General features: G+C 31.1%; 1 protein-coding gene across 4 annotated transcripts in view; it reads right to left on the bottom strand.

Annotated features, from left to right (window-relative positions):
• LOC117176211 (aryl hydrocarbon receptor nuclear translocator-like protein 1) overlaps positions 1–22,290 on the bottom strand; it is a 142,262-nt gene that overhangs the window by 102,857 nt on the left and 17,115 nt on the right. For all 4 annotated transcript variants that reach the window (XM_033366338.1, XM_033366342.1, XM_033366340.1 and 1 more), the window contains exon 4: positions 4,989–5,375. In XM_033366338.1, the coding sequence (XP_033222229.1) occupies positions 4,989–5,375 (387 nt within the window). The remainder of the gene's footprint in view (positions 1–4,988; positions 5,376–22,290) is intronic.

Below are 22,290 nucleotides of genomic sequence, written 5' to 3'. Positions count from 1 at the left end.
TTGATAGAGATCCTCTTTTCTTGTACAATACAGTATTTTCAGATGAATCTACTTTCACTTTAAAAGGTGAAGTTAACAGGCAAAATTGTAGATATTGGTCCGGCACAAATCCTGATTGGATGTTGGAGAGTAACACACAATATCGACAAAAGATTAATTTTTGGGCCGGTATCTTGAATGATACATTGATAGGCCCTATCTTCATCGATGGTAATCTCAATGCCCGTACATATGAAGAGCTTCTCAGAAACAAAATTGTAAACATTGCAGCAGGCTACTTTGATTGATAGGGAGATGATTCGTAATGCTGTAACTCATTTTTACAATTGCATAGCATTTTGTCAAGAAGCTCAAGGTTTTCAGTTCGAACATATTCACTGAAGCGTGAGAGGCAAGAAGACTCACGCTACTCAAGCACCCCAAAGGGAACAGAACTTACTACGTCCACATCGTTGTTCCTGGGTAATGCTAAACGTAAACGTAAACCGCTTGGAAAAAAACTTGAAAAAACCTTGAAGAGCATCACCAAGATCAATACAGAGCTCACCAATGGATTTCTCGTTGAAATTTACTTCAGGAATTGCACTGACTTCTTGGAAAACTTTGTTAATTTCAAATAACCTCTAACTGACCTTGAACGTTACGATTGATCTATGATTTAGGTACGTACCTGAACGTAGAATTTTCCGTTCTATCGATTGCAGTTGTAAAAAAGGGGGTTTCCATTTAAAAAAAAAATGTGACCTTCAAAAAGTCATGAAGGTCAACTTCAAGGTCAAAATGAAGGTCGCCATTGAATTCTTCGCTGAAATTTACTTCAGACATGACCTTCACTTTTTCAAAAAATATTTTACCTGAGGAAATATCCAACCATTCCGGGACTTTTTAGGCACCCTGTATAAACTATACACTAAGGAAGTATTTTTCAAAGAGGGTTTCATTTTTTAAAATAAATATCCAAATTCTTGCTACTTTGGTTTTCTTATAATAGAATAGACTGAAAATTACTTTTCAATAATATAATTTATTGTCCGGTAGACGTTGATAATTGTTTGTTCAACCAAATTTAATAATACATATCTTAATTGTTTTTGAATAGATACTCTTCATTTTTCCTCATTCAATATCAAATACATTAATATCCACAATTGGTCTCTTATTATAATTAATATTCGTTAAGGCCTTCACCGCTTCTTTTCGTTTTAAAAAATTTTTTAATATAAAAAATTTGCCGAGATTTTTCAACCTGTATTTCAGGTCCTTTTCAAGGTTTATTTATGGAGAGAAAAAAAGAAAAACTGCTGGAGACTACATGTCTCTTATTATGATAGTTCATCATCAGATAGAAATGGTTTATTTTATAAACAATTTAATAAAAATATTAAAGTTTTGTCTGTTTTCAGACACACAAACATTAGTTTTTTTGTGAATAAAATTTAGTGAAGATTAACAGGAAGTAATGTGTTTTTTGGCAAACCTTCATTATATTTCGTTCATAAAAACTACATTTATCTGGTGGAAAACAGTCAACAATATAATTGATTGACAAAATTGCTTATAAAATAAAAAAATAGCTAAAATATCCATTTGTTTATTTTTGCATTATATTAAGAATTGTTAATGATATTTAATAATTTGTCCACTTGGGGCTTAAACAGAAGAAATAAAACTCAGAGTGAAATTAGACAGAGAATCATAGTGAATGAACAAATCTAAAAGTGTTCGAGTCCTCGAAATTTTTTCAACATTCTGGTTCAAGTTTACCCATCTGCATACGTGAAACTTAATATTACATGTTGACACTATAATACGTACGTAATGTATCAAGTGAGAATCATTGTTTATTTAAAAGTCGCTCTGCTTTGAATTTGGTTGACATCTTAAAAACAGTTAATCGTAGACAGGTTTTCTTTTTTTTTAATTCAGTGATGCGTGATGAATAGAATGAGTTACAAGCATCATTGCGATTTTTCTAAAACTAACAAAGTTATTCAAATACACTCGAATGCCGAACGTACGAGAGGCTCGGGAATCGTGATCGCCGAACAGACAAACGTGAAAGGGGCTACCACTCCTGCAACGCATAGATTTCGGGGGTAATGCGTGAGAAAGCACACAGGCCGACTTCGCGCACGCCCGTGTTTACAATTCGACATCCATGATGTATTAACTGCATATAAAAAATGTTACAGAAAATACAAATCAATAAATTTCGAAAAAAAATGCCAGGTAAACGAACCCCTAATTATATTTCAGTTAAAATTGATGTGGAACAAATCCTTGATTCTCGTCAAAATTTTCTCGAAATTAATGACACAGCCAAACACAAAAAAGTTTTCGGAGCCAAAAAGCGACCTAAAAAGTATTGTAGTGGAATTTTCTGCTTACCATTTTTTTTATTCCACCTTGAATTTTTAGACAAGATTGCATTTTTCTATATTAGCTACTTAGCATTTGGAGTTGTTTTTGCAAACTGTTGAGTTGATCCTTTCATAGTTCTGGTGTTAAAAAATAGTTTCTGAAGCCTAGATGGCGAAAAGAATATGTTGTAAAAGTTAATAAGAAAATTATAATGTTTCAACATGACTAAAATTTTGCTCGTAAAGGGTTAAACGGATATTAAAGACTGTGATGTCAAAATTTGTATTTATGAATCTCTGTTTTGTTATAGACGCATGCTTTTGAACTTACAAAATTGAATTCGTTAATAAAAATCTCATGTGTTTACAAGCAATTTTATATTTTTTCTATTTATAACCATTATTTCATTTCATGTTCTACATTAACTTTGGAGATAAAATCTAAACAAAAAGCGATATAATTCTTATAATAAACATTGATAACAGATTTCTTAAGCCGCGCGCTTAAGCGCGACTCTCGGACAGGGTAGGGATATAGGGGAGCAAATTTCACTCGCTCCTGTGGAATTGGGACGCTGTTGTCTGTGGAACGCTCGTAGCTTTAAGCCTCGTACGTTCTCCATTCGAGTGTAATTAACAAAGTTTAGCGGTCAATTGAAATCAATTAGTTTACAGACTAAAATACTCTACAGCGAGTTCTATTTTGAATACAAAAATAAAACTTCAGGGCCACTCACAAAATCGATCAATATTTTGAAAAATGTTTAGGATGGCAAGGAACTTTGAATTGCCTCGCGAGTATGAGATGACGAAACTGCCCTCCGCACTGGGGGACGATTATTAGTCATATTTTGTTTATACAAAAATCAACTACTTTGTTAAAAAATAATTTTTTTAGTGTAAGTTTCATCTCTTTGGTAAAAATTTAACTGTTATGAAGAAAATACGTTTCATGTTTTGCTGACAATAAATTTTTTAAACTGACAAATTGAACTATTTCATTTTTGGTTAAAAACTTATCTTTTTCATTTAAAAGTTCAAGTTTTTGGTTGAAAATGCATGTATTTTGTTGGAAGTTCATCATTCCCTGTAGAAATTCAATCTTCTTGGTTGGAAATTTATGATTCCTGTTTTGTAAAAAATTCAACTATTTGTTTAAAAATAAAACTATTTGGTTGAAAAATCTTGATAAGATAATTAGCCTTTTTTTAATTATAATGAAATAAATTTGTTGAAAATTTATTAAATTTTTCTTTCAAAAGTCGGCTTTTCGGTAGATCATTAATCTTCTTGGACTAAACTTCATCTTTTTGGTTGAAAATTTAATAATTTTGGTTAAAATTATTTCTTTTTTTTTTTTGTTAAAAATTATTAAATTTATCCGAATATTTAACCATTACATGTTTGGCTAAAACTTTATCCTGCATATTGGATAAATTGGAAATCCGTCTTTTTAGTTAGCACATTAATCTTCTTAGTCAAAAATGCATCTTTTCGGTGGAAAATGGAAACATTTTGTTTAAAATTCCTTTTACTTTTGGTTCAGAGTTTTTTTCTAAGTTTTTATCTGAACATTTAACTATTTTATTTTTGTTGAAACTTTACACTGTATATTGTAGAAGATAAAAATTCAACTATTTGTTAGTGAAACTCATGTATATGTTAAAAAGTTGTCTTTTGGTAGAAAGTTTATACTGTTTGCTGAAAATTCAACTATTTGTTAGAAAATTAATATATTTTGTTAAAAAGTCATCTTTTTGGATCAAAATATATTATTGTTTGTTGAAATTCAATTTTTTCGTTAAAAATTCAACTATTTGGTAAAACTTGATATATTTAGTTAAAAAGTCATGTCTTTGGGTAGAAAATTATTGTTGTTTGTTGGAAATTTAACTATTTGGTAGAAAATGCATATATTTGGTTCAAAAGTCTTTTTTTGGGTAGAAAATTATTTTTATTCCTTGAAGGTTCAACTTTTTGGTTGAGAATTCAACTATCTTTTTAAAAATGCATTTTTCTTGGTTAAAAATGATCAATTTTGTTGAAAGTTCATCTTTCCGAACTTAAAAGTTCATTTTTTTCTTAAAAATTCGAGCTTTCAACTTAAAAACGTTACTCTTTTATTTAAGATGTATATTTCATTGTAGAAAAGTGATCTTTCTTGGTTAAAAATGAATTTTTTCGATAACAGTTCAACTCTCTTGCCAAAAAATTGGTCTTTTTTCTTGAAAATGCAAATATTTGATTGAATTTTAATCCTTTTTGCTTAAAAATTAGACGATTTAATCGAAAAGGAATCTTCGTATACTGAAAATTCAACTATTTGGTTAGAAATACAACTGTCTTATTAAAAATCGAATTATATTTGGAAATTTGGACTATTTTGTTGGTCATTATTTTTCGGCGAAAACTTGCCTACTTTATTGAAAATTCATCTATTATAGTAGAAAAGTCATCCTTCGTGGTTGAAAATGTATCTTTCTTGGTTTGTCCTGGAATGTGCATTTTACATTAATCTTGACATGTACTATAAATTTACGAAGCTTCATTCAGATCGGATACCTTGATCGAGAATTGTGAAAAGATTTCTTGGACTTGCACAGGAATTTATAATAAAAATTTGCTTACGAGGAAGAAGCTTTTCTTTTCTTAGAATTCTGACTGAGACCGTTGTTGGATCCATGGATTGGTTGACTTCCGGAATTAGGACGATGATGATCATGCTGGTGATGATAGAAGTGACCGGAAGAGAGTGATTGGTCGGTGACCATTGTGGAGGGGTTTGTTTCTATACGCTGGGGGGGTTCAGACCCTGCAGAATTTTGAGGAAGGGTAGTTATGACGGTGGAGGTTCCGATTGTATTTTCTCTCGAAATCGTATTATTGTTTTTGTTTGAGTGACTTCCTTGGCCGGGGGTTGAGGTTGGTCCAACACCCTCGTCACCCCCTGCCGACTCACCCAATTCCCCCACCTGCGATCCGATGCCACCAAAATATATTGTTGAAGACGAATTTCTGAAACAAAGAAATACAAATTTCATTCATTATCTAGATTTTTTAAACTTAGATAATAACACAAAAACGATTATTACATTATTAAACGAAGATTATTATTATTTTTTACCTTACGCCATTTTTAATTACATTAAACAATTAATATTAATACTAAAATTTTTTATTTTATAGTATTTATCATCTGAATTAATAGAAAACGGTCCGTACTTGCCCTGACGGACCGAAGGAACCGAATGGAGCCTCTACAAAGTACCCGTAAAGACCCTATTGGTTCCCCATTCGGTTCCTTTTTAAAAAACTCGACAAAACAGAAAAATAAACTTTTACATTGTTGAAATTCGGATTCTACGTTAAAGGTCACGAAATAATCGCAATAGTTTTTTTTCAACGGTAAAAAGTTGAAAAAAATAAAAGACGTATAACGCCTGTTGACTGCTACACTTCAAACGCATCGCCTGTAAGTAGCAGTCAACAGACGTTATACGTCTTATTTTTTTTAAACTTTTTACCGTTGCAAAAAAACTATTGCGATTATTCCGAGACTTTCACTAGGGAATTTTAACGTACAATCCAAATTTCAATCATTTAAAAGTTGATTTTGCTGTTTTTTCGAGTATTTTAAAAAGGAACCGAATGGGGTCTTTACAGGTACTTTGTAGAGGCTCCATTCGGTTCCTTCGGTCCGCCAGGGTGAATTCTGTAACGGATTATAGGCCCTTTCTAAGACCCCCCCCCCCCCCCCCTCCTGTAATGAACTGTAACAAAATATTTCTACCCTCTGCCTTACCTAATGAAATGTATGGTTTCCAGAAACAATATGATATCAAACTTGAAACAAACGAACATTTTTTGCATTTAAGACACATCCTTTACAAGGTGAAAACTTTTTTTTCATAATTCCCTAATTTTTCCTCGACCAATAATTTTTCATTTTCCCCAACTTTTAACATTCAAATATCAGCACTCTAATCTTACAATATTTCTAACATAGGATCTTTTATAAACGGAACAAAACAATATTTCAAATAAAAATTGAGAATTTTCCAATTTATGTATTTGTTTTAAACAAAAGACGACTTTTCTACCATAAAAGCGACTTTTTAACCAAATACTTGAGTTTTCAGCAAAATAATTTATTTTTTAATTAACAAAATGAACTCTCAACCTAAAAAGATCAACTATTAACAAAAAAATGAAATAGTTGATATTTCCAACAAAAAAAAAAAAAATAAAAAAATAAAAATGAAAAATAAATTTTAAGAGCAAAAAGAATTTTCAACAAAAAAAGAGATTCAGCAATAAAAAAAAAGGTTTCCTAAATTGTTGAACTTTCGCGCCAAAAGACGAATTCTCTGTACAAAAATTGAATTTTCAAACAGTAAATATGAACTTTTAGCAAAAAAATCCATTTTTAACACAATTATTAAATTTTAAACCAATTTTAAATAATTAGTTAAAAGAAGTAACCTTTCAACTAAGGAGATTAACTTGAAACTAAAAATATGGACCTTCAAAAAAAATGTGATTTCTCAACAAAGTAGTTCAACCAATATTTTCAAAGAAAATAGTGGAATTCTCAAGCAATGAAGATTAATTTTCAACTAAACTAGAAGCACAAAGACAATCTTAGTTAACTTCGTAAACAAATTTGAATAATACCCAACTCTCAATATGTCTATGAAAATTGTTTGAGTGATTAATAATTATTATAAATTTAGAAAATAACGTGGAAAATGATCATCGAAAGACATTCTTAGTTCATTCCGTAAACAAATTATGCCTCTTCCTTGAAAAATAGCAAAGCTATAAACATGTTGATAAACATTTTTTTTTAATAATTAATAGTTGTAGATTTTCAAAGCATCAGAGAAAAAAATCATCGAAAAGATATTTTTAGTTAATTATGGTAAAAGTTGAAGCAGGATAAAGGTCAAACTTAAATTTTTTTAAGTAAAATTGTTTAAGTAATTCATAGTGTTTTAAATTTTCCAAGCAAAAACAAAAGAATAAAAAATAGACATTTTTATTTAACTCCGTAAACAAATTTACTTGTACAAAAAAGGGCAAACTCTTAATTTTGTAATTAAAATTGTTCAAATAATTAATAGTTCTTGTGAATTTACAAAGCAATCTAGAAAAGAGTCACAGGATAGACATTCTTAGTCGACCTTGTAAACAAATTGACTTGTAGAAAAAAGGCCAAAATCTTAATTTTTTAATTAAAATTGTTTAAGTAATTAAAAGTTCTTGTAGATTTGCAAAGCAATATAGAAAAAAGTCATCGGATAAACATTCTTAGTTGACTCTGTAAACAAATTTACTTGCAGAACTCGTAGAAAAAAAAGTCACTTTTAGTTTATTGATCGAAATTGTTCAAATAATGATTAGTTCTTATAAATTTGCAAGGCGACATAGAAAAGAGTTAGTTGACTCCGTGAACAAATTGACTCCTAGAAAGAAGGGAAAACACTTAATTTTTTAATTAGAATTGTTTAAATAATTAATAGTTCTTATAAATTTTCAAAGCAACATACAACAGAGTCACCGGATAGTTTTTCCTAGTTGACTCCGTGAACAAATTGACTTGTAGAAAAAAGGGCAAACTCTTAATTTAACCATTCAAATTGTTTCAATAATGATCAGTTATTAAATGTACAATCTAACATAATGAATTAAACTTATTCTTTAAAGAAGAGCCATTTATGAAAATTGTTTTCATAATTACACTGTTTGAAGAGTAAATAAATGCTAAAAGCCATAAATGAGCTCTACTCGAATTCGGCACGAATGCTGCAACCTAATCGCTAGGAATGTTTACATCCAATAATGTAAACAGATATCTCGAACGGGTGCTCGAACGTGCCTGCTTCACTTTTCTATCACTCTCTGGGAAGCTGCGACCTGCTTTCAACTATAGGATAATTTCATTTGTACCCAACAAAGATAAAATTTCTACTAAACAGGCGCATTTTTAAATAAATAAGACAAATTTTCAACAACAAAATTTAAATTTTCTACGAAGATACTTGAATTTTAAACCAAAAAGGAAGAATTTTTAACACAACAGTTGAATTTTCAACCGAAAAGGATAACTTTTAAACAAATTTGTTAAATTGTTTACCAAATAGTTGCATTTTTATTTGAGGTAGATGACATTTTCAAACAAAAATTTGAATTTTCATCCAAAAAAAGATTTCAGTTTTACTATAAATGGAATAAACCGATTTCAAATTGAAATTGAAATATTTCAAATTTATTTAGCTTGACAGTTATTCAGAGTTATAGAAATTACTCTGTGTTGTACTCTGTACAATTACTGCGAGTTACTTGTTTCATTTGCCAATTACAAAAAATTACATACATGAATGAAAACCCTCCCCCGCTTCTACCGTAACAAATTTTAATAAAATCCCCCCCCCCCCACCCTTAAGCTGTTAAATATTTCAATTACGGTCCAAAGAAGTAAACTATTTTTAATAAATATTGAAAATTTTTGTTAAAAAAAAGCAATTGCCGACTTCTAATATCTTAATATTATGAGGCGTGGCCTCAATTCTCGGAAGGGCTATAGAAGGGAGGGCTATTAAAGAGTTTCACTGTATATTGAAAAGCGCTAGCTTACTCCATATTTGTATTAAAACTTTTTATCTTTTTTCAAATCTAATGATTTTTTACTAAAATACCGATTTCTGATGTAAAACGGCAACATAATCTGAAATTGTTAAAAACTTGTGAATCTTCTTGGAATAGAATCTTCCAATGTGTCCCCTAACGGTTTACATTTTTCTTGCGCCTTCTTCTCTATTCCTTTACACACATCCCACACACTTCTTTGGTGGTGGGAAGGGGACTTTTAGTTTAAGGTGGGTTCCGAACCACCAAGAGCAACAGCTTTACGTACTTAGAGAACCTTTTTCTCTAGAGGTACCGTTCCCACTACTTTTCAGAGATAAACAACTCCCTTGGTAGGCTAATGTTCACCACATGGGCCGACGAGGCTCTTCCAGAGTGCGAGGGTCGGGAATCGAACACGCAAGCCGACGGAGTTGGTCCAGGGCCTACGCTTTAGCCCCCACGACCATCATCCCACTCTTTTAAATCTTCTTTGAAATGTAATAAAAAATTAATTAAAACAATCATGTTTTCAGTAGAAAAATACTAACATAATCCAAAATTGTTGAAGGATTCCAAATTTGGTTGAAATTATAATAGATTTTATTTGAAAATACGTTTAGAATGTATGTGTTTCGTTTAAAAATATCAGTTTCCGGTAAAAAAAAAACGCTAACAAACTCAAAAAACGTACATTTTTGAAAAAATTTTAAGCATAGAAATCTAATAATGTTTTATGAAAAATCTACATTTCCGCAGTAACATGCTAACATAACATAAATTACTGAAAATTGAGAATCTTGATAATTTTTGTTTAATAATGCTAATTGCCAGTGAACAAAAACAAACGCAACCTAACATTTTTAGAAATTTTGAGTCCTCGAAACTTTCTGATTTTATGTTAAAATTCTTCTTTGAAAATACTAATTTCGAGTGACTAGCACAAATTTTTCTCAACAGGCATTAGGTTTTAAAATTATTCGAATTTTCCTGAAATTCTGAAAAATTTTAAAAAGGCCTTTAAAACTTCCATATTCTGTTATAACAATTTTGGACATCTTCTGAAATCTTTTTGAAACATTTGTAAATATTCTCTTAATATTAATTTTTTAAATAAAAAATTGCTTTGCATTATCCCACGAATTTTAGGAGATATTTTTTTATTATCTTCAAACCTTTTAAAATGCTTAAGGTATTATACGGATGAATTAAGAAAATTTTCACAGAATGTCTTTATTGCGTCCTTCTACCGTGTCTCAGTTTTTGAAAAAAAATTCCAGAACCGTTTCGGTGTTATGCTAAAATATGTTAAATTTTCAATACCTTGAGATAGGCCTTACGTGCATAAGATGCACGTTCAAAATGTACGTTTTTATTTTTTTTTTTAATGTTTTCAAGTTTAAAATTAATTTTGAATCTTTTTAGAATATATAAGGTAAGTGTGCCAGTTATCGGAAGCTTACGCCGAATTTCAGATTTCAAATGCTTAAAAAACTATATTAAACATATTTAAAGCTTAAAAAAATGGGTTTTATCGAATAAAGCGTACCTTTAGAAAGGTACATTACTTATTACTTCTAACATATCCTTTTGGAATGAATATTATAAAAAGTTCGAAGTTATAAATGCGAGAATGCATGGGTTATCGGTAAGTCAGAAATGTGGCTGCTTCAGTTATCGGCACTTCGAAGTGTGAGTGATCGGCAATAGCGTTTAGGAAAAAATATTTTTGCTGAGAACGAAGAACACAAACAGCTTACTATATGTAAAATACTGCCTATTTGCCGAAAACCCATGCATTGAAGAAGACTGGCACATTTACCTTAAACGTCTCTTAAACTTTATAGAATTTTTGATAAAACTCTGTGTTTTTGCTAATTAACAAATTTTGCTTGAAAATCCACAATATTATTTTTTGAAATTTATTTTTCTTTATTTTTAAAACCTTCAATAATGTACACATTCCATTTTGTATAGCAAAGTACTGAACAACCTTGCTTGATTGATTATTATTGAATACATTATTTAAATAAACTTAAATGTATCATAAACCTGAAGTTTGCAGACTTTTTATTTTTAATATAGAAAAGGAAAGACAGATTTATCCCATCATGAACGCGGGTTTCCCGACAACGATAATTTCGAGATTGCGATAGTTTCAAGAAATAATCGAAAATGGCGCCATACGATTTTTAATAATTAGTTTAGTAGGATAAAGGTGCTAACGAATATAAAAAATAAAACATTCATAAAGCTATTACAAATCTTGTTAACTAATTGTAATGTTTAAATGCCAACTAATATAGATTACGTATGTGCATAGCTGCAGTGACATGTCTTTGAACCAAAGACAGAACAATGTAGCCAGCCGTTACTCAAGTCCCGGTATCTGAACGATAGTAATCGATTTTTCTTCTTTATCCAGATAAGTGCCTTTCCTCTTGCAATATTAAACCTCCTCTCCTCGTACGAATAAAATACATTCACTCTGTCTCTGAGATTTACTGTTAGTCCAGTGTTGCGATCATTATTTCTCTGATCGATCCGGTCCAAGAATCATGTTATTCATCGAGCTCATTGTTTTATTTTCGTAATGATAGCAGCACAATTTTTCAGTTTTATTTGCGTAATCGATAAATGTTTGACATATAAAAAATACGATTTATGAAATCCCTTAATCTTTATTATCCTTACTGTCTTAATATCATTATTAAAGAGTGTCTACTAATTTTCACCGTGGCTAAAGGGTACCGACATTTTGTACAAATAGCCAGATTTTTTGGTTCGAATACACATGGAAATGGGGCTGTTTGTAGCTTTGAGTAATTACACAGCCACACAAAAAAATAGTGTGCGTATCTGGTAACAAGACACACGTATTCCTATGGATTTTGAGGCGCTGAATTCAAATTCGGTATCAAAAGTCACCCATCACGTTATGGTTGAGCCATAACCTCAAAAAATGACGAAAAATCATGCACTGAGGCAAATAAATTTCAAAATAATGCCAGTGATGCAAATTTTCACTTTAAAAACATGTCGACAACTGTAAAGGATCAACCCTTGCCTGATATCAACTTATTTAACATAACTTTACCCAACAGAACCTGACCTCACCTAACCTGAATTAACAGAAATTTATTGAACTACACGTAAAGCTCTGGAAGTCTATTTTCCCAGTAGCAAATGTGTGCTACATCGAATGGGTTAACTCGGACTTAATCTGCAAAGAGGTCAAACCTATCCTAATCTAAAAAAACCTGACCTAACCTAACCTAACCTAACTTAACTTCACGTAACACAATTAAACTCATTGTGTTGTCCCGTTGTGTTTGCGGTACCGTTTCATTCAGCTTCGGCTTAACCTACATAGAGGTTTAACCTATCCTAACCTAATAAAACCTGACCTAACCTAACCTAGCCGAATGAAATTCAACCACACGTGTAGCTATGTAAGTGTACGGTTCATAGTCTTAAATGTGTGCTATATTTAATAGGTTAACTCCAGACATTTACTGCTATTAATGTCAAAATATGAAAGTACGCAAGAACAGGGTTGCCAACGTAATTGGTTAGGTTAGGTCAGGTTTTGTTAGGTTAGGATAGGTTAAACCTCTATGTAGGTTAAGCCGAAGCGGAATGAAACGGTACCGCAAACACAACGGGACAACACAATCAGTTTGTGTGAATGAGATCCTAGTTAGAAGAGACATAATAAGTCACAGAAGCATGAGAGCCTGCATGAAAAAATGCATGGACATAAAAGAAGCTAGAGAAGTAAGCCAGGGCAGGAAAGTATGGCGGCAAATAGTTAATAAAAAGAGTGTCAGTAGAGTGAATGACGCCTGAAACAAAAGACCTTGGTCACTAATGGACCCAAGTGGGGAACCTTACATAACGACTTCGTGAGGTTCTTCGCTTAGGGTGATTGCTAGAGAGATTGATCAGCAACCTGGGTCGGAGCAGTGTTGCGGAACGAACGTGTTATTTACTTAAATAGCACGAGAATTCTGGATCAATCTGAAAAATCTCTATCCCTTCCACACACTACTCCTCTCCCCTACCGAGTGAGTCACGCCTACCCCGAAAGAGAAATGGCTTAATGGTGTAATATAATAAAGGATAAATAATCAAATCTATATACGACATGGGATATCGTGAAGGTGTGTGCGTTTAGGGGATAAAAGCAATGTTTAAACCAAATTCTAAATATCTTTTGAAATAATTAAGTTTCCCTTAAAAAAAAAACTTTAAATTTGGCAAAATTAAAAAAATTGTATATAACCTTCCAATTTTTTTTCACATATTTTAAAATCTGTTTTCAAATATTACTTCCCATTATTAAAAAATCATTTACAGTAAAAATGTTCTCATTTATGAATAATGCTTAGAAACATTTAGAAATCAATTTTATCATGAATAAAAATAACTTATTCGGGACTTTCTATTTACAAGATTTGTCGCACAGAAAATTCGTAATTTTTAATAAGAGATCAACAGACTAAAAACAATGTATGCGAACTTTCGTGACTACAACTTTTTGAAAAAAGGATAATCAATTAAATCTATTTGTCTTGTTATCATAACTAATGAAAAATATCACATTTTTAAAAACCTTAAATGTTATTCCTGGCTCGTATTTGCATTTCCGGTGTTTCTGGTTTTATTTTTATTCTCGCATATTTGCCGAATTTCTCGGTTTTTAGGCACCATCTTAATAATATTTTCCATGGTAAAACAAAGTCCTTTAAGTATTTTAAATATGGTAAAAATTCATAGATATCTAATTCAGTCCAATTTTTGGTTCAGAACAAATTATAACCATATAATTTATTTTAACAAAATCTTATTCGTTATTATTTGAGAACTGTGAAGAAATTCCACTAAAAAAATTTTACATCTATTTATATTGTATTAAAAGCCGACATCATTGGCTGCGCGGTGAATCTCGACTTGGGAAGGATTCAGATATCATGCCATTTCGAGCGTGGATAGGACTCGGATGGATGACCATCTGCGTAGTACGACCAGGTTGTGTATTCGCTGCGTTTTAACTAATGTCGATTGGGGGGTCTAACGCTAAAGAGGATTGTCTGCGTCCGATGGATAGGGTCAAATGCCTGTCTTCAAACTCAACTGTCGAAAAAATGGTTGATCTTGGGAGGTGGTTTTCTGCAGTTTTCTTCTCCACTGGCCAAAACTCCAGGCAAATGTGAGTACTTCTAATAAAATCGGATAGAACCGCGGGCTATCACTGTTCGTGATTAAATTCATGCAATGATTCTAAGCTCACCTTAGTAAAACAAAAATTTGCACAGGCCCATAACCAGTGAAGTAGAGTAGTCTGGCGGTATACCGACGTGTCGAAATGACAAGGTTCCATCTCGGCAGAACCAAATAAAAAGGTTCCCTACTTCAGAGGGCGTTGGTGTTCCGAATACTATTTATGTGGGATTCTTAATCTTCTATGTTTTTAATCGCAGTGCTACGGGACATAACTAAACCAGCCTTACATGATAGTAATAAATGTGTTAAAAAAGAAAAATTTATTTTTAGTATCTATAACAAGAATAGTCATTTAAATGATAAGAAGAATAGGGACTGCTTTCCTATTTTACGTTAGTTATTATTTATATAATTTATTGTTTAAAAAATGTGATCTATCTAAGTGAAACTAACAATAAGCTTTATTCAGCTCTGGCGCGTTTCTAAAAAAAAAACGTCAGTCACTGCAAGGTCAACCACTTATCTGCATCGGTGAAGTGCAAGTAGTTCCGCATGGTATGATGTAACGTGAGCGATTAATTTAATTCTACTTATCCGTACGTTATAGCATTACGTGCGACATCACAAGAGTTTTTTTATCGATAAATACCTTTTTTATATCATTTTGAATTTGTTCAAATCATTTGAAAATTACATTTAAATAAAAAAGTGAGCCCCCCCCCCCCCCGAGAAGTAACGTAGGTAAAAATTTTATTAAAACATAGGAACGTGGATGATTTTTCACAAAAATATGGTCATAATGAAGGAATCCATTTTTTCTAATAACATTGATGTAAATACCATATCGAATACAATATGAAACACTTTAAATTCCAAAAAGTTGTATTTTCTACAAAATAGTTGAATTTTCAACTTATGAATTATAACTTTCTGAACAAAAATATAATAGTGCAATATGCGGTAAAAAAATAATTTGATATAAAAAAAAAACAAAAAAAAAACTAAATTTAAAAAAAAAGTTAAATTTATAATCAAAGAGGTGGTTCTTTAACAAATATGAATTTTCAATAAACTAATTCAACTTGAAACCAAGTACTTGAGTTTTCAACTAAAAAAGATGAATTTTTTAAACAAATTAATTTTTCAACCAAGCCGATGGATTTTCGAGCTTTAACATTAATTTTCGTCCAAAAAGCAAGCATTTTTAATCAAATACGTCAAATTGTAACAAAATTGTTGAATTTTAAAGGCCAAAGAACAAGGTATCTACAAAACGGTTGAATTTTCATCCCGAAAATATCATTTTTCGAACAAAGAAGTTCATTTTCGACCAGGTAGCTTTTTTGTTTTAGTTGATTGATGTAGTACAGTGAAACTCTTCTATAGCGCCAATTTTGGGGCTGACAATGGGTGGAAACTAATTCCTTACAGCTCGCTCCGCTTTTGTTTGTTCATGCTTGAGTGCTCGCCTGAGTGACAGCCGCATATCCCGTGCACCCCGCGCAGCTCCTGTTACATCTAAATGCGGCGCGGCCTCAATTCTCGGAAGGGCTATAGAAGGGAGGGCTATTGAAGAGTTTCACTGTATTTCGTTGATTCAAACCGTTTTTTTGGACCAACAGGTTTTTTTCTGAGTGTACCTACGCTGATTTATATCAGTGGTATACACTTATCCCTTATTTAGGCTTCAAGTGTAGGATCAATATTTATGAAAAAATCATTTAAAGATCAGATTTCCTAAAGGATTTTTCATGTATGCGGATTTATTTATTCCAGGTATGAGGATATCTGCGATCACTTTATTCACTTGAATAATTCAGCGCATTAAAATGTGCCTCCAGAAAAAGATTTGGTTAAACGAAAAAAAATGTTGTTGCATTAGCCCTAGAATATGGTTATTAAACGAAAAACAAAATATTTGGTTAACCCAGAGAAATTTTTTGGTTATTAAAATTTAGTGCGTTAGAAGATGGCTGTTGGTTGATCCAAGCAAATATTTTGGTTGGTCCAAGTAAAACTTTTGGTTAATTCAGGAAAATATTTAGATAGATCCAAGAGAATGTTTAAATTATTTGGAAGAACCAACCACAAAATTAAAAAAAAAATTTTTTTTCTAAAATTGTGAAACCTATTTAACCAAACAGGTTGATTGATTAAAGCAAACGAATTTCAATACCTACCAAATGTAAATAAAATATTAGATAGTACCCAGCTTCCAATAATGATCATTATATTGAATGAGTCATACATTTTTCTATTAGAATAGTTTTTGGAATTCGTGACTTAATTTTAGCAGGATTGGTTTGAGACATTTTGTAAATGGATTTAGCGTTTCTGGAGCGAATCGCCAAGCCATAGATAAATAATGTAGATCAGACTGAAAATATTGTATTTCAAACAAAGGACTTTACGAATATGGACGTAACTAATGCGCCGGCCAATTATTCGCAGAATGTTTGATCCTTAACGTAGAAGCCCGTACTCGTTAATAGGTTTCACACGCCTAGCCAACCGCGACTTGACTTTTCTTTCGGAACCGCCATCTGGTACTTTTAAATTTAAATTGTCGCTCAGAAAAGGATATGGTTGAATAAACAAAATTTTTGTTCGTTCAAATCTAGAATATGGCTATTATAAGAAAATATAATAAGATGTTGAAATGTGTCGAAATGTGCTCTTTTATTGAGCTAAGTAAAATTTTTATTATAAAACATTTTTATTAAACGTTTCGTTTGTTCTGATTATCAAGCTTTATCAGTAATGGAAACAACAAAATTCTGTCCGTAGTTTACAATCCACATAACAATGTTTTATAACCTCCAGCTTCTGTTCCTCAAGACAAGAGAGAAGAGATAGATTATAAAAAATATCAGCTAAGTAACAAGTTTTTTTAACAAATTAAAATGTTTAATTCAAGTCCCAATCCACAGATATGACTCAATTTTTTGGTGCTTTACTATCTTTTTGGGCTATTTAACTTTTCTAATTTGTTAGAAACAACATATTACTCATAGTTGAAATTTTTAGCCTCATTTCCAATATGTACATACACTGTAAAAAAATTTGTGTAAAATTACAAAGTTTCGGAAAATTAACTATTGTATCATTGTAAATATCACACACTTCACTGTGTGATTTTACCAAAGTATGTGAAATTACATCCTCTAGCGATGTAAATAAAAGGACCCTCGAACAGCAGTGTAATATTACACACGAGATAAAAAGAAAATTACACATTCCTTCGTACGAACTTTACATTCAGAAGGGAAAATTCAGTAGCAGCGTGTAAAAATACCATGCGTCGGTAAAATCACTTTCCTGTGATTGAAAATTACATCGAGATTTTTAATTTGACCAAAGATCTTTAATTTTACCCTGGCGGAAACTGTAAAAAATTTTATTTATAATTAATTAAAATTTTAGAAAAATTAATCAAATAATATGTGAATACGAAAGCGTCTCTCGTGTTTGTTGTTTATCGATGCCTTCATCCTTCAATTTTAAAGCATTTTTATTTTTAATTCGAGGAAATTGACAGCTATGTTCATCTTTTTTGACAGCTTTCACACTAAAATAGACTGGATTCGAGCTATTCCTATTTTGCCTTTTACATTTTCTGCTATTGGAACGGAAAAGATGCGGTTATTCAAAACGCATATTTCATATTTCTTTACGGAATATTTAAACATCAAAAAAATACCTATAGTATCTTATGTGTTTTAGGTAAGTTGTAACGTGTCCGGCTTGTGTTTCTTCAATCTCCATGAAATTGTACGAAGTTTGAGCTTTCGAGTGTTCGAAACCTGTCGCCCTGAAAAATTTTATTTTATTTTATTCTTTCACATAATCAATTTTACATTTTCGCATGTAAAATTATCGGCCGAATTGGAATATCACAACAGATTCGTAAAGTTACTCCGATACACGAGGGTCCTTTTATTTACAACCACCAGAGATGTAAAATTAACTAGATTTTTTTACAGTGTATCTCCTCTCTCGATTTGAGGAACAGGATATGGAGGTTATAAAAAATTGTTATGTGGATTGTAAACTAACTTACGCTTTTTTATTGTTTTTATTACTGATGAAGCTTGATAATCGGAACAAGCGATATGTATAATAAAAATGTTTGATTATAAACATTTCATTTACCTCAATAAATTAGCTTTTTACAAAAGACCAGATGATCGACACCTATCATTACAACTTTTATATTATAAGAAAATGTTTGGCTGACCCAATCAAATTTTTTGGTTGTTTTATCCAAATCTTTTAGCAGATGGAGTATTTGGTTGATTCAAACAAAAAACTTTGTTGGGACAATGATATATTTGGTTAAATAAATCAAAATTTATTTCGACGAAATTAAATCTTCATGTATATCCAAGACAACAGTTTTTTCGTTCAAGAATTTTTTTCTCTGAATGCAGTAATGAATTCTATTGCTACAAGGAAATAAAAGACACTGCCGTTTATGAGCCTTATCATTAAAATTTGTAGTTATTTTTAAATTCTGCCTAAAGTCTATAATACGATATTGCAAGAATTCAATTTTTGAACCCAAAAATATTTACAGGCTATACTAACAAGGAAATTCGGGAAATAGCCAGAATTATAATAAAACTGGGAAACTCCAGGAATTATCCGCGAATAAAAATTCGAACCGGGAATCACAGTTAAAGTTTTGGAAAATGTGATCTTCTTTATTCATTGTGATAACAAGATAAGTTAACAGGGTAACAGATTTTTTGACGAACAGTAATTTGAATAATAATTTGTTGAAATTCTTGAGAAAATGAAAATTATTGATTTCATTTGACGAGACACCACTTGTTGAACAAGTGGGGAAAGTATTACATGCCATTATTACATGCCATTATTACATGCTATTATTACATTTTAAAGATATGAATAACATTACGTGACTTATGTTAGCCATTTATCCAATATTTTATACTTTATAACACGTTGCAACTTTATTCAGAATGTACTTTTTGGTACCCAGTGAATATTCGCATTTTAGGTCTTTCCGCGATAAATTGTCCAAAAGACATTATTTATACATTCGTTGAATAAATAATACAAAACTGTTATTTAAAAATATTTTTTCATTCATACATAAATAATTGTCAATATATTATAAAAATTATACGAGCTCTGAACAAACTACTCAACTCGTACAGAATGGCACTTCTCATAAAGACACGTAAAAAATATATTTTCGATGATATTTGAAAACCTGTGTCTTATCAAATAAAAGTTATTCATCTTGAAAAAGTTCCAAAAAAATAGAGTTTTAAGCATAAATTTGACATAAAATTGCTATTTTTAATTTTTTGTGGTATTTTCCGGGCACAATACAAAGAGATTGGGGGAGTCAATGTCGATGTGTTGTTAAAAAAATCCCAAAAAATATGAGGTCCATTTTTTGCAGGTATAAATTTGGGTCACCCATTTGAAAGTAAATGTAAAAGGAATGTGAAAAATTTCGGGAGTCTAGTTCGTCTGCGGTATACTTTTACTCTAAGTCCCATTCATATTTAACTTTTTTCTGAGATAATTTTCTTCCTAGACTTTGATAAGCTGACACTAGCTCTTTATAATTTCTTCTACGCGAAAAGCAGCATGAGTATTGCGTCATGTATTTCATTTCAATTAATTACAATTGATGAATCTAAGAAACGATAGATTAGCTGCATCATTACGTTATAATGAAAAATAAGAAATAAATCTATTTCTATCAACACTATGATGGTAAAAAGAAAATGGACTAATGATTATTAGGGTTAAATATCTATTACTCTTTCAATATATAATTATTGTTAATTCAGGAATATTAATCATGAAATTACTGAAACTGTTACCAAATACAAAAACAGAAATCCACAAGCCACAAATTAATTGAAATCTCATTCATTTTTTCCTGATATTTTGATCAAATATGATCAGGGCTCTACAGTTTTATGCCAAATTAACCGAGAATTCCTATTTTTAGTTTCCGAATGTTTCTCATACCTTTTTTATGATAATTTCTTATGCTTTTTATTTGTTGCCGAGATAGGGATCTTTCAACAAACCAAATATTTTAAATATGGATCTTGATTTTTGCTACAATATTTTGTAATGAAAACTGTAATTCTTTGGATTAAAACAGAAATTCAACTATGTTCCATTTAATTTCCTTTATTCGTTTTATATCAACAACCAAACTTTTTATTTCCCAATTGATTATTTTTGAATCTCGGAAAAAATATAATTTTGTACAATGAAGTTCAAAAAGGAATTTCTAAGATGTATTATAATGCTTTAAATACATAATCCCTGTCTGACTTAGGAGCTGAATCACAAAAAAAAGGAATGCTTGTGAGAAAAATGTTAGAAAAAAGTAGTTATTTATAAGTTTTCTAATAATTTTAAATGAAACAAATTTCAAAAGTACAAATTATTTAGATTTTAAATTGTAAAAACAACAGCAACAGAATTTATTCCCAGAGTTTTTACTGTTTTTCTATCTAACTTTTCCTACAGGTTATGAGCCCAGAAGCTCAACACTACGCTAAAAGTAAAATAATGTTGTAATATAAAGTAAAATGCTGAAAACGGAAATACAAAGAAAAAGTTTTTTTCGCAACATGATCGTGCATACAAAGGATGCAGCAGATATCGCTCGCTGCTCTCTGAAGAGGAATTTATATACATAAAACAAGCGTAAGTGATTCGTATAGCCTCTATTGTATCGGAGACTGAAAAAGTCTGAAAATCGAAGATCCTTTTTCTATTGCTGCACCTGAGAGACTTTTTCTCGGAAAGGTGTATGTGAAGTAAAAGTAGGGAACTATCCACATTTCCAAACAGAGAATTATGGGACGTGGAAAATGCACATGAAGGCTTTGCTTATAAAAAAGTGTCGTATATTAGTGGCACACAATCGAAGCCGATGGCTTCCGGGAAGATAATGAATTCTACTTGAAGTTGAAAAATTCCAAAAAATGTCTGTGGAAGGAAGGTATATATCTATTATAAAGAGCACCATACGGATTGAAACCTTCCAGGCGTCAAATGTGTATCATTTTATTCAGCTCAAAAAAAAGCTTCTTAGAAAAGGTCAGATGACCAACACCTATTATTACACCTTCCCCACTATCAGAAAATATTTTACTAACACAATAAAATTTGTTGTTTGTTTAAACCAAATATTTTAGTAGATGGGGTAATTAGTTGATTCGGCCAAAAAAACTTGATTGACATGCCGACTACCGAAAAACATCCTGGTGAACAACAATGCAAGGCTGCGCAGCGAGTGCTACGTTATTTGAAGAAACCCGAGAAATTAGAAATCGTCTTCAGTAACAAAGAGGTGACAAATTAATCGGTTTCGCAGATGCTGATTAGGGTGCAAATATCGACGATCGATTATCATACACCCGCTAATTATTCAAATTGGCTACTGGTGCGATCAGCTGGTCATCAAGGAAGGCCGGTATGATGACAACAAATCCAGTGCTTTATGAGCGTACGGATGATCTGTTTGTCTAAAGATTTTTACTTTATTAAAACCCTAACTTTCAAAAGAATTGAAAGATTGGATTGGTTTTTTAGTGCCCTAAACTAAAGGTCAAGTTCGTTATCCTGCCATTTTGGATAAAAATTCAAAAGATGAGAGCATTTTGAAATTTTTTTTTGCCACTTTCAAATTTTAAAATTGTATTTACCGACATTTAAAGTATTAATTAAAGAAGACGAACAATTTATCCTAATAATTTTATGTTAAATTATCGGAGTTATAGCATTATCCATATTAAAAAAAACGAAAAGAAAAATTTTAAGCTAAACAACGCACAAAAAATAATAAAAAATGCCATTTTGCGGTAAAACTATGCAAGATACAACAAAAGATAAATTTAAAAAAATTGTGCTCCCAAAAAAATATCTAAAAATTTGTAATAAACTTTTGTTATCAAAATACATTCAAAAAAAAAAAAATTTAGGAAAACGACAAAAGCTACAATGTCATTTTAACTAATAAAAGTTTTCATCTAAATTATATCTACGAATTTTCTTAGATCGAATTCTCGCT

The sequence above is a fragment of the Belonocnema kinseyi genome, chromosome 7 (assembly GCF_010883055.1).
Source record: "Belonocnema kinseyi isolate 2016_QV_RU_SX_M_011 chromosome 7, B_treatae_v1, whole genome shotgun sequence".
Lineage (NCBI taxonomy): Eukaryota > Metazoa > Arthropoda > Insecta > Hymenoptera > Cynipidae > Belonocnema > Belonocnema kinseyi.
This window is presented reverse-complemented; position numbering and strand designations above follow the sequence as displayed.